General features: G+C 35.7%; 1 protein-coding gene across 5 annotated transcripts in view; it reads right to left on the bottom strand.

The window, feature by feature from the left end:
• Window positions 1–4,829: 4,829 nt before the first annotated feature.
• Window positions 4,830–14,354, bottom strand: part of Ralgps2 (Ral GEF with PH domain and SH3 binding motif 2) — a 209,990-nt gene continuing 200,465 nt past the window's right edge. For all 5 annotated transcript variants that reach the window (XM_090340356.1, XM_090340357.1, XM_090340353.1 and 2 more), the window contains 4 exons: window positions 12,955–13,047; window positions 11,924–12,029; window positions 7,348–7,439; window positions 4,830–5,145 (listed from right to left, as the gene is read on the bottom strand). In XM_090340356.1, the coding sequence (XP_090196482.1) occupies window positions 5,116–5,145; window positions 7,348–7,439; window positions 11,924–12,029; window positions 12,955–13,047 (321 nt within the window). In that variant the 3' untranslated portion in view covers window positions 4,830–5,115. The remainder of the gene's footprint in view (window positions 5,146–7,347; window positions 7,440–11,923; window positions 12,030–12,954; window positions 13,048–14,354) is intronic.

The following is a 14,354-nucleotide window of genomic DNA, read 5'->3' on the forward strand; positions in this document are numbered from 1 at the left end:
CTTGAGTTCGAGTATCTGGACTGGCACAAAAAAGTTAATTATGGTAATAAAACATCTTCACACAATCTATTGTAAGTGATTTATTTCAGTAGATTAGAAACATTTTTCAGAAAACTTCTTAAATTCATTTAAAGTTAGCTTATGCAAACACACCAGAGATCACACACTCACATTTGCATATTAAAGGGAAAAAAAAGAGAGGAACCAAGTTGCACATCACTCAAGGAGGTCATAGTGCAATCAAGTGCTTCATTATTAGAGTACCTCAAGTTAACTGTGATAAAGAATAAAAATGGCTTTTGTTTCAGGAAAACACATTGGGTACTTATCTCTACTGGTATTTGATCTCCTTTAGATTATGTTGTGAACCAGATTCTCCTTCCCCTGCTATATACACTTTGGTAGGCTGACGAACAACAAATGTCAACAATTAAGGTATTCAAACACTTTTGAGAGTTTGGTAATTTACCAGCTATTTTATCTACTATATTAATAATTACTGGACTGTTCTCTGAGCAGTTCTAGTAGGTGGCTGCCTTTGGAGGAAACAATATTTGCTACCTTTTATCTAAAAGTTCCTACTTAGGATTTCTTCATTTTCTATTAAGATATGGATAGTTCCATCCCAAAGCAATATGTAGTCTTGTAATCAATCCCACCACTGTATTGTCTGAATCAAGATTTAAATTCTGCTAATAAGCCTCAAGGACCACTTAACCCTATCATTTGAGTTTAAACACCATTTATGTCTACCTGTCTACATAAGCCTTATGTAGAATGTGAAAGTAGCATCCAAACTCAGATAAACAACAGTAGCGCCAGGTCTTTCAATACACTTATAGAAGCAAACTATTTCCAAACTTTGCTTCAAGCAAGAAAGGTAGTTTTAGTCTTTTATATACTAATGGGTTATCACTTTCTTGCCGCAACAGTTTCAAGTAAACAATAACTGGTAAGTTAAATGATACCTTCTTATCTATTCAGATTCTTATATAAGAACGAATTAAAATAAGTTTCATATTCTTACATAAGAACAAATTAAAATGTTTCATTTCTGGCCAAAGACTCACGCCAAGATTTCAGTAGCTCTGATAAACTCTACCAAATCTTACTCTTTTAGGGATGTTCCATAGGGCTTTTCATTACATCTATAAATAAATAAAAATGAATTGAGATGAATGAATTGCCCCTCTCTTCAAAGTTATTTTTCAGAGTGCTTCTATAAAGGTTGACTGGGTGGACTTTTTATCTCTTGCCCAGAAAGAAGAGCAAAAGGAGACAGCTTATTTTTAAAAAGATCTCAAGAACCAAGGGCGACAGCCACAAGTACCCACAGGTACCAGTCCAGATGTCCTTAGACTAGCTGAAGGATTAAGCTGGTAGAGAGGGTCAGCACACTACTGAGGGAAGAGGGCAAATGATCACTGTCATACTTGATGCCCTCAAAATTGGTCTCCAGACTGCTAAGGCACTGATCAGATTTCTTCAGACTACAACTTGAGATGTAGGTGAAGGAAATTACTTTCAGTAAGTAGAAGGGTTTTATGCACAGATTTTTTTTAGAACCCTCAAAGTAGACAAGAGTCACTTTAGACACAAGCCATTTTTTAGGGGAGGAAAACTAAAGGTATTATTTTGAAAAGGTTTACATGGAAAGAAATTAAGTTACCAATGGATTTAATAGCAATTTTTGTATCTCAGATTTTGAAAAAAAACCCAGAATATATCTCTAGCTATGAAATCATAAAAATTTAAGTTTGGAAGAAATTATATGAAAGAAGAAAAAAACTTCTAAAAGGTCACTAACAGAAGCCAGACAAACCTTACCACTTGCCTAGTATCACTCAACAGTAGTACTGTTGTGCCAAATATAGTCAACATTTGTTTTTCAAAAAGGGATCCAAATTAGAAGCATTTGAGGCAAAAGACTTTTTATTAAAGATTATCTTCTATTAAGCAACACTGACATCCCCTGTTGTCGTAAGCTACTTGGTGGTTTAAATACTAGTTTTAAAGGAATAGCCTCAAAAACTAGGAAGGTATCAACTGAGAATCTATTTTCTTAAAAAGTCAATGATTGGTTAAATCTACTAGTATTGATTTCCAATTAGCAAGATGCTACTCATAGTTTTAACCTTAGGGGGAAAACACTTATGCTAAAGTCATTGGTAAAATAAATACTAGTAATTCTGAGATTTGGCTGATCTCAGAGAGCTCAGTTTCAAGTAACATAGATATACTAGACTGTAAACATTTTCCCCAGTCTTTTTTTCTTCTATAGCAATAGTGCTTCTTGTGTTCTTTTATAAATCTTCTAGAAGATGGAAAAGCTACTCTATAGAAACGTTGCAGCTATAAGCACCCTGATTTTTGAAATAAAAGACCCGATATCAACACTCTATACAGAAGGTTGTGCAATAATTGTATAGAATTTTCACAGGAAAAAGCTCTCCTTGAAGCCTATGCTGAGAGAGAAGAAAAAACAACTCAAATTGTTTGGATCCCTTTTTGTAATGCTTACACAAACAGTATTTATAAACTGAAGAAAATGGAACAGGAAGATATGTTTGATCACTTCAACTCTTATAACTTACAGGTTATAATGAAAGAATATTCTGAAAAATATATTCTAAAAATGAGGTATGAAACAAAACAGTGCTTAGTAAGGTCATTATGTAGTTTTATATGTACACTTACATCAGCATATGACAATGCCAATGAACATGTAATTTAAATAGCTAGTTTATGAACAACTAAATTATGAATAAGTTCCTCTTACCTAGGAAATTTTGAACTTCTGAACTTCTGGGCCACTAATTTATAGGTGAAGGCAGAAAAAGATTAGGCTTCAGGTAGTAAGATATCGAAAATAATATAATTTGGTGATTTATGTTTTCTTTGCGAATTATAGAGTAAAAAACCCCTAACCTATACTAATTCATTTCTCACTGGTTTCAAATGATAAAATAACCTTAGAATGCAATAGTTAATCTTTTGAATCAGTAAATTTAACAGAAAAATGAAGATTCCCATTGAACAGTTAGTGTAATTTATGGATTGTTTAACCAAATTTGAACACTATATTTACTCTACAAAGCAACTGTTAATGTTTACAGCTTGAAAGTATCAAACACATCTTCCATCTTTGGCAAACTGTGTGATTCAGGCTCTGACTTGCAGTTACCTATATCTACACCTTGAGCTTATTCATGACCTCTACCCCTCCAAAAAATCCACAGGGTACTAATTCACAATATTCATAAAAAAGCGTAGATACTATCAAAAATGTTTGTAAAAATAATCAAATTAAGGAACTTAAATGCAAAACAAAAATAAGACGTACAAGTTCTACAATAATAATACTGCTGGCTGTGCAGATGGTATCTTTCTGTGTGTACCCAACATGGGTTAAGCTTAAGATAACTGACTGAAAAAAATCATTCAGCACAGGCAACACTGTACCCTCTCCAGCCTATGTCACTAAAACCTGAAGTGTGTTTCTAATTGTTATATGAGAAACATTTGAATTCTAAGTAAAAAACACTCGGAAACAGTTCTCATATTTTTCTTTGGACAGAGCCTAAGCTAATTATTATATACAAAGTATTTTCTAGTTAAGTTTAATGGGCTTGAGGCTGCAATACTTCAAGTTTTTAAAAAGTATGCAAATTTTTGAGATGGAAAATGAGAGAAGTCTATTAGCAGGTAACAGTCAAAAAACATTTCTTACTCTGGGCCATTAGTAAAATTTATGATGCCTTCCAAATCTGTAACATTTACCATGAAGTCATTATTTGAATTTTTTTTGTTAAAAAATTTCAAGGTATCTCACCTCCAAGACTCTTAAGGTCAATACTTAATGTTAGAAATTAAATGCATTATTGCATAGACTACCTCTCTCAAAATGGCTTCGTCAATTTACAGAAAAGTACAGTTTATGTCAGAGACCTATAGTCAGCTTTCACAAAATGGTAAGTTATGTAAAGAGGAAAGAATTGATACTTAAAATTCCTAGAAACTTGAATTTCAGCCTTTATACTTAAGATTATTTTGTCTTATGGTAAAATACATATGAGGCATCTTTAAAACGAATAGGTCTTGACTCTCATACTTAACAAAAACAAATATAAAAATAACTGGCATTATGCACATTAAACACTGTGAAAGAAAGTATCCTGGCAAAATATCAGTATCACCCTTGACGGTTAAAAAAAAAAACTGTGACTAGAAGAGCTAATTCAATTAACTTGAAATAAAAATCTAATTATTGTAAGATCTCAGGAAACTTTAGTTTGGGATTATAGTTTTATACTAAGGAGATCTATGGTCTAACACTGACTACATAAATGAAACTAAACATTAACAGAAACAACCAAGTTTTCTGGAGCCTACTTAAAAATACTCCGGCATAGAAACACTCAGCTTTTGTGTCTCCTGTGGAAATAATGCTCCCTAAATGGTCCTAATTTCCAAAGTTTATTGAGCTGAAAAAGATCTTCCCTCATCCAAAACAAAATGAGTCCCTTATCCCAACCAAACTCTGATAACTTACATGACTTAATAACATTTCCCATTCCTACACTCCTGTTGTGAGAAAACAAAGGAGAGTACACACTAAGTAAGCTTCTGGTATAGTTCCTACTAAATTAAACATGTCAGCTGCAGGGCAAAACCAGCTTCTCATGTAATTCCTAAGAAATATAATTTTCCTTTTCAAAGTGGATCTAAAAAGGTGGTTCCCCCTCCAAAATTAGTATAAAATTAAAAGAAATGCAACTTAGCTACAATCTATTCCAAGCACAGCACCGCCAGAAGATTCACACACACTATTTGGTGTTTCATGTTGGTTTTCCTTTCATTCTTTTAAGGCAGTGGTTTCCACAAGTCAGTTCAGAGTTAAGAAGCATGGTTTATGGCAGTTTTTTTTTTTTTTTTTTGCAACTCCAAATTATTCTCTGGGAATATCTCACTTCATTCTCTGAAATCAGTGCTTTTTTGTTTTGGTTCAGAACTCCAAAGGCTGTGATGTAGCTCAGGGCTCTTCCTGGCACAGGATGGTTTGTGACTGGAGCTCTTTCCTCGGTTCCAGTGGTTTACCTCTACTTTTTCAGACTTTTACTCGAAAGTCATCAAGTTTGTAGGAACCTAAAAAATTAATCATTACAAATTAAGATTATTTTAACCTTTCCTTGTCATTTAAGCAAGCCCAAATCTTTGCACTCTACTACCTGAGTCACAAGAGTCTCAGACTTTTTTCATACCCAGGCTGGCTTTGAACCGCGATCCTGAGATCTTAGCCTCCTGAGTAGCTAGGATTACAGGCATGAGCTACTGGTGCCCTGCAAGCTTTTTTTTTTTTGCCAGTCCTGGGCTTGAGCTCAGGGCCTGAGCACTGTCCTTGGACTTTCTCAAAGCTAGAACTCTACCACTTGAGCCTCAGCACCACTTCCAGCTTTTTTTTCTATGTATGTGGTACCGAGGAATCAAACCCGGGTCTTCATGCATGCCAGGCAAGCACTTTAACCACTAGGCCAAACTCCCGGTCCGGCAAGCTTAATTCTTTTAGACTTGAATATTACTCAAGAGAAATTTCAGTATTTACAAATAATAAGACACAGTAGTAGTAGGAAATTTAAAAGAGAGTAAGTTTAAGTTCTTTCAAGTAAAGTAAACTGGTAGGTGTACACACTGCCCTTTCTTCCTGTCCAAGAATCACAAGGGGTACATGGTTACTGACAGGAAAGAATCAAAAAATGTAAGCAAAGTTATTGTTGGGTGAAAATCCAGAAAAACATACTTGACATGATTTATTTCATCATTATGTTACAAAGAATTGCTATAGACACATTTTGAAAACATGATTTTTATAACATTAAGGACTTCTCTGTGAAACTATTATGAAATTTAAGTCTGAAAGAGCAAATTTCATTATTAAATTTTGATCTGATACTTTATAACTCAAGAAAAGCAACGTAATTTGACTTCAAGACTGTTCAGTCTATGAAATGTTTTCTATTTTAAAACATTACTTGAATTTTCTGGTTAAAGGACTAATATGGGTTCCATTTTAAAAACATTCTCAATTCTTAAAGCAGGTTTCCAAAGTTGTTGCTAGCAGAGCTATTCATAAGACAGTGGTCTACCTCTTTTTCTTCCTCCTCCTCCTTCTGTTGGTCACAGGGCTTGAACTCAGAGCCTGGGCTCTGTCCCTGAGCTTTTTTTTTTTTTCCTCAAAAGTAGCTCCATGAGCCACACTGACTTTCCTGCCTCCCTGGGGATTACAGGTATGAGCTACGTGCAGCATCCAGCAAGCATTTTGAACTTTTATAGTACATTTTACTTTCAAAATTAGCTACTGACAATGGTCACTCTAAACTTTTATACTGTGAATATCATAAGTTCATGATTGTCATATAGGTCTAACAGGTCTAACCAGAACCTGGTTCTATGAAAGCCGATAGCTGTAAGTTGTTTGTGTTAATTGGGGCTGGTTGATTCTGTAACAAGACTTGGGGAAAACAGAAGAGATTCCTTTTCCTTTGTAGTTGAAAGCCTTTCACTTAAAAAGACCTTGTTTCAGTAGAACAAAAACACGATAAAAGTCTGGTTTCACTGTGAATACAGAAACCCACCTTTAGTTGATTAACAAGTTTAAATTTAAGATAAATCAGAGTACTTTTTATGACAGTGCTACTTTTTACCCTTTAAAATTTTTTAAAGAATTTATTAACATTTATTTTTGCATCATATTTCAAATGACATGTTTAACAAACGAGTATTCAAGAAGGGAATCAGAAGGGAATCTCTATATACAATCACTGGCACTTAGTAATTTTTACCCTTTTTAGAACTATGTTCTAGGAGAGCTATACTTTACCAATAATGCCGGCTATCTTTGTGGCTTCAACACCTTTTTTTTTTTTTTTTGCTATTCCATTTACCAATCAGCATCTCTATGTCCTGTTCCTTTTTACAATTCAAGACAGCGCCTCTGTATACTTTAGACAAACTTGTTTCTGTATTTTACTTTGTATAACACTATTTGAAATTGTAGTCTAGATCCTTCATGTCTTACAGATTGTTAATAAAACAACAAATGACACCATTTGACTAGTTCAGCTAGGGAAACGTACATGGGATTACATCTTGTAATGTTAGCACTAGGGAGGCTGAGACAAGAGGTTAAAGGTTTGAGAGAAGCCTGGCTACCACGAGTTCCAAACCAGCCTAAGCTATCCAGCTCTGAAACCTGAATGGAAAGAAAGAATATTTCTACTTACCTCTCTTGGAACTTTTCAATATATTCCCAAGTTATGGGTTATGCTGAGAATTAAAAAAAATTCTTACCGGTTGTTTGTTACTTTGGCAGGCTGCACTCAAATGTTTAAACCACAGCATTGCATTCATCCTACTACCAGCTTGAAACTTGTATGAATTTCCTAAAATTACAAAACGCAAGTGGAACATAATAAAAATTTAAGGACTATTTGTACCCAAGGTTATGGACATGGTCTTGGAGATAGAACCATAACTACGTAGACATAAAAACCTATAATGGGCTATATACTCTACAGACATTAATCTATATAATAAAACATTATATGTATCTATGACATACAAACCCTAAGCTTAATTTTAATTATGTCTAAAATATATGTGCTAGCGATTGTATATAGAAATTCCCTTCTTGAATACTTGTTTGTTAAACATGTCATTTGAAATATGTAAAAATCAATGTTAATAAAGTCTAAAAAAATTTAAACTGAAAGCTCTGGGGTAGAAGGGCACAGAAAAATTGTTTTAAAAGAAAATTGCTTCATAAACAAAAAACTTGGGCTTATGAAAAAAATATGTTTAAATAAGCAAAAAAATTTAAGGACTATGCCTGACTAAGCCATAAAGAAATGGTCAGTTATTATAGAGTGATACGTATGCATAGAGTGAGGTGTATGTCTAGAGTTCAGTTTCAGAATTCTATTCATTTACCACCTGACTCTCCAGTATGAACAAAGACTTAGCATGTGAATGTTTTACATAGACATTTCACATTTATATTCAGAAAGCTAGTTTTACTGCTTTTCAACTAGAACAAATTATGGCTTAAATGTTTTTAGAAATAGTATCTAAACCTGGGCGCAGTGGCTCATGCCTGTAATCCTAGCTACTCAGGAGGCTGAGATCTCAGGATCAAGGTTCAAAGCCAGCCCAGCCCGGCACAAAAGGACCTGAGACTCTTATCTCCAGTTAACCTCCAGAAAACGGGAAGTGGGGGCTTGGCTCACGGGTAAGGGTGGTAGCCTAGAGCTGAAGAGCTCAGGGACAGCACCCAGGCCCAGAGTTCAAGCCCCAAGACCCACAAAAAAAGAAGTGTCTAAGTAAAAGATTTGTCTACATTAGTAAGAATGAAAAATATTTTATTATTATGTAACCTAAGTATTACATATTCATATTAAGTTTTTACATGCTTTAATATGGTTATTAAACATAGATTACATAATTATGGATATTAGCTATACTTTTAATCTTTAGTTACAATACATTTGTCAAGATTGTAGATTTCCAGTTCTTCTGTGGTCTTCCTGGAAAAATCTACAGAGACATCTTTTCTCTTTTAGGAAATTAGAAATTATCTGGTATGCTCAGCAAGCTCCTGTATAGATTCTCATTTGGCATATGCCAAAAAGGATTCATAGTAAGAACATTTTATTTGGCTGCATATATATTAAGGTGAGTAGAAAATAAACTTTCATGTACTGTCCTTGCTTTAAATTTAACTTTGTCTTCAATGACTCAGGGTTTCCCCCTACCCTAGTCCCCTTTATATTATAATAAGATGACTTAGAACTTGACTAGATATCAACTTTAAGTTGCTGTAGTATGACTCTCGGCAGATGTCCATTTTCTTTTGGGCTTCCTTTGTGGTGCTTGCCAATCACTGGCAGTTGTTATGAAGAAATGAACAGCAGCAACTACTCTAGAGTCTTTCCTATTTGTATTTGTAGAAGATAAAAGAAAAGTCAGGAGGTATGATGTGATCATATACAACTCACTCTCCGATTTTTCTCATTTACTTCACAAACTCTAATTTACATACTTTACATATAATTGTTTTACCTTTAATGTGGAAAGGAATTTGGGCCAAATAACCAATTAAAGTAACAGAAAAAAAGTTATTTTAAAGAATACAATCTAGGGCTGGGAGTTTGGCCTAGTGGTAGAATGCTTGCCTAGCATGTACGAAGACCCAGGTTTGATTCCTTGGTACCACATAAACAGACAAAAAGCTGGAAGTGGTGCTGAGGCTGAAGTGGTAGAGCTCTAGCCTCAAGAAAGTCTAAGGACAGTGCTCAGGCTTTGAGCTCAAGCCCCAGGACTGGGCCCCCCAAAAAAATCATTTTCAAGCTCATGTCTACGTGGTAAAGAAAATAAGCTATAAAAAAATACTGGCTCTAAAGTTTGGAATTGAAATTCCTCTAGCGCTGTTCTTTCTGCTAAGAAGTGTTTTTGCTATACGGGGTCTTTCATTATTCCATATGAAATTTTGAATTGCCTCTTCTAGTTCTTTAAAGAATGCCATTGAGATATTCATGGGTATTGCATTGAATTTGTAGATAGCCCTTGGCAAGATTGTCATTTTCACAATGTTGATTCTTCCAATCCAGGAGCATGGGAGGTTTTTCCATTTCCTTAGTTCTGCTTTAATTTCCTTTTTTAGGGTTTTAAAGTTTTCATCAAAAAGGTCCTTTACATTCTTAGTTAAGATAATTCCTAGGTACTTTATTTTCTTTGAGGCTATTGCAAAAGGAGTTGCTTTCCTGATTGTTCCCTTGTTCCTCTCACTGTTGGCGTAAAGGAAGGCAGTTGATTTTTGAGGGTTAATTTTATAGCCTGCTACCCTTCCAAAGTTTTGAATCAGCTCAAGGAGCTTGGGAGTAGTCTATAGGATTCTTTAAATACAGAATCATGTCATCTGCAAAGAGGGATAGTTTTACTTCCTCTTTCCCTACTTGGATCCCCTTTATGCTTGCTTCTTGCCTTATTGCACTGGCTAGGAATTCTAGTACTATGTTAAAGAGGAGTGGAGAGAGTGGGCAACTCTATTACAGGGCTATAATTATCAAAACAGCTTGGTACTGGATAAGAACAGGCCTGAAGACCAATGGAATAGAACTGAGGACCCAGATATTAAACCACAGACCTATGGCCACCTAATCTTTGACAAGGGAGCCAAAAAAATAGAATGGAAGAAAGACAGCCTCTTTAACAAGTGGTTCTGGCAGAACTGGTTAAGCACCTGCAGAAAACCAAAGTTGGATCCGTCTTTGTCACCCTGCACTAGAATGAACTCCAAATGGACCAAAGACCTGGAGGTAAAAGCTGACACACTGAAAACTTGACAAGAAGGAATAGGAGATACACTAGGCCTTCTTGGCACAGGTCGAAATTAATAAGGACCAAGAACCACAACAAATCAGAGAAAGGCTGGATAAGTGGGACTGCATTAAACTGCAGAGCTTTTGTATGGCAAAGGACATAGCTAGTAAGTTAATTAGGAAGCCTACAGAGTGGGAGAAGATCTTCACCAACCAAACAACGGACAAAGGCCTCATATCTAAAATATATTAACAACTCAAAAAATTGAATCACTCCAAAACTAATCTCCAAAGTAACAACCATTCCATTAAAAGATGGGCCAAAGACTTAAAGAGAGTCTTCTCTGAAGAAGAAACAAAAATGGCCTATAGACACATGAAGAAATGCTCAACATCTCTGGTCATAAAAGAAATGCACATCAAAACAACTCTAAAATTCCACCTCACTCCAGTTAGAATGGCCAGGATCCAAAAAACGAATAATAACAGATGCTGGAGGGGATGTGGCCAGGAGTGATCACTACTACACTGTTGGTGGGAGTGCAAACTCATTCAACCACTATGGAAAGCAATATGGCAGTTCCTCAAAAGGCTAAACATAGAACTCCCCTATGACCCAGCAATTCCACTACTTGGCATTTACCCAACCATCCAGAATCTAGGGCATACTAAATCCACTAGCACAACAATGTTCATTGCAGCATTATTTACCATAGCAAAGATATGGAACCAACCCAGATGTCCCTCAGTTGATGAGTGGATCAACAAGTTGTGGTATTTGTACACAATGGAATTCTATGCTGCTGTCAGAAAGAATGACATCGACCCATTTGTTAGGAAATGGAAAGACTTAGAAAAAATCATATTAAGTGAAGTAAGCCAGACTCAAAGGAACTTAGGCTCAATGATTTCCCTCATTTGTCATAATCAGTAGAAACCTTGTGCTCTACTAGCAGAGATCTGCAATAGAGCAAAACCTTGATACATAAGGCCATATAGTATGAAGCTAATTGAAAGGACCTCCAGGATATTGAAACAAAAGCCATATAACGAATGATTATTGTCCTTTTTTTTTGACAGTATTTATTCATTTATCGTGTTATGATTGTTGTCCTTAATGTACTATGTTATCTCTCATTTCCTTTGCTGTCCCTTGGGAATCTCATATTGTTACAGTATCTCACTTTGTTATCGATATATTGAATTTATTTGTATTTGGTTATTTGAAATTTGATAGGGAAGGGGGGAAAACCAAGACGGGTGGGGGGTGTGGGGGGTGTGGGGGGGGAGGGAAATGGGTACCAAGACACGTGAAAGGGTATCAATGTATGTGAATTAATGCACCTTCTATCTGGCAAATATCATGTAACCCTTTTATTAATTACAATAAAAATATATTAAAAATACTGGCTCGCTGAAATATGTTTTGAGAATAGTTCCCAAAGGTGACACTTGGTCTTTGTAGTCCCTTTCAATTAAACTGGGTTTGGGGCTTGCCAAAGAGTTATGCATCCCTAGTACCTTAAGACAGACTTATTTCTACTATTCACCTTTCTCAGAGTCAGTCAACAGGAAGAGGTCTGGATGCTCTGGGTCATCAGCCATCATCACCATCCATCCAACTACAGAGATGTTCTTATTTGATGTTGATTTGAACTGAGATGAAAAGAAAGTGAACTTCATGGTTAATTCAAGTAAGAAAAGTGGTGGTTTTTTTTTTTCCAGTTCCTCCTAATGAAAGATGAGATTTCAGATTTTATGCTAGCTCAGGTCAGCTTCAGACCTTTTATTTTTGTTGATTCTAGGGCTTGAACTCTGGGCCTGAGCACTGACACTGAGCTCTTCAGCTTAAGGCTACAGCCTTACCCCTTGAGCCACAGTGCCATTTCTGATTTTCTAGTGAATAACTGGAGATAAGAGTCTCACGGACTTTAGTGCCTGGGCTGGCTTTGAACTTCAATCCTCAGATCTCAGCCTCCTGAGTAGTTAGGATTATAGGCATGAGCCACCATGCCCAGCTTATGAGTACAACAGTTCTTACCAATCTTTGTTTCTTACTGAGTATAATAATTCTAGGGGCAATCAATGTTTCAGTAAAATATAATTTTGGGCTGGGCATGGTGGCTCAAAGCCAGCCCGGGCACTAATCTATGAGACTATTATCTTCAAGTAATCACTAGAAAAGTAGAAGTAGTAGGGCAGTAGCCTTGAGCTGAAGAGCTCAGAGATAACGCCCAGGCCCATGGAGTTCAAACTCCATGACTTACCAAAAAAAAAAAAAAAAAAAAGAATCCTCCAGTGCTTTTTTTTATTTTTTAAGGTATTTATAATGTGTTCTGACATTTGCTATAGAAGAATGACATTGAAAAGAGACCTAAAAATATAAAGGCTATTACTATTCCAAGACTTTCTGGAATGGTCTCACTAGACAAAAATAATTCCATTATTGTATTGATACCAAGATTAAGTGTAAAAATTTCTGTATGAGAATATGAAATAAAATCTTGCCCCCTATTATTTTCTTTACAATTATGAACAAGACGCTATGATCCAGTACTGAAGTCTGAGTATAAATACTCACATGTTTTCTTTCTGTAGCCTTCAGAGATTTGGCAGCATAGTAAAAAAGTTGTGTTCCAGACAAAGCTGCCCAGTATTTTGTCCAAGATGCTACCTGGAGATGATAAACACATGAATATATTCATATAAGACATATTAAAATGCTACTACAGCTTCGCAGTTTACCTTTTAGTGAAAATGACCCACTCTTTAACCACGACCATATTAACCTAGAGTTGTAGCACTTTTTTTTTTTTTGTGGGTCATGGGGCTTGAACTTGGCCTGGGTGCTGTCCCTGAGCTCTTCAGCTCAAGGTTACCACCCTACCCTTGAGCCAAACCTCACTTCCTGATTTTCTAGAGAAAACTGGAAGATAAGATGCTCAGGTCCTTTTGCGCCCAGCTGGCTTTGAACTTTGATCCAGTGCTCAGGGGCTGAGCACTGTCCTTGGGCTTTCTCAAGGTTAGAGCTTTTACCACTTGAGACACAGCACTACTTCTGGCTTTTTCTATAAATGTGGTACCAAGGAATTGAACCTGGGTTTTTGTGTATGAGGTAAGCACTCTACCACTAGGCCAAACTTCTGGCCAAGATGGTTGTTCTTTCATGTACTATGTGAAGTTACTTCTTTTCTCTCTCTTTTTTTCCCCCCCAGTTATGGTTTATCTCAGGTTGTTACTGCATCTGATTTTGGTACCTGATATATTGTATATATGTTTACTTTTTTATATATCACAACAATAAAATACAGGAATAAAAAAATACATAGTTTAGTAAACTACTATACTGATACTGGGCTACTTTGTTACACACAAAAGGCTTTGTTCCACTAAGTAATTTTCCTAAAATACATGTACTATGTTAATACTGTACTTTGATATAACCCATTTTCCTTCTGTTATTCCCTCCTTTCCTTGTCAGTATTGGGGTTTTGAACTTGGGGGACTCATGATTGTTAAGAAAGTTCTCTACTACTTGAGTCACATTACCAGCTTTTTATTATTTTTTGGATAGTCTCATGCTTCTCTTGAGGGGCTGACTTTTACCATAATCCTCTTATGCCTCCCACATAGTTAGAATCACAGTTGTGAACCACTATCACCAGCTAATGTGTGGAGATGAGGTGTTACAAACTTTTTTACATGTGTGGCCTCAAACCATGCCCCTTGAATAGCTAAAATTATAGGCATTGTACCACCATGCCCAACCCTTATATTTTATGAAGTACATGAGGGTTCTCTTAAGAGGTTTGGGTAATATTTACCTTAATGGGTGAAGAGAATTATAAGATTATCTTTATGTAAGCACACTTCATAAAACATTTAGCTGAAATCTATATAGCAGGTAGGCTAAGTTAATAAATCCCATGAGAAAAATGTACTTTTGTGGGGGTATATTTTAAATTACATTGAAGTACATTA

This window comes from Megascapheus bottae, chromosome 10 (assembly GCF_031878675.1).
Source record: "Megascapheus bottae isolate mThoBot1 chromosome 10, mThoBot2.hap1, whole genome shotgun sequence".
In the NCBI taxonomy this organism is placed as follows: Eukaryota; Metazoa; Chordata; class Mammalia; order Rodentia; family Geomyidae; genus Megascapheus; species Megascapheus bottae.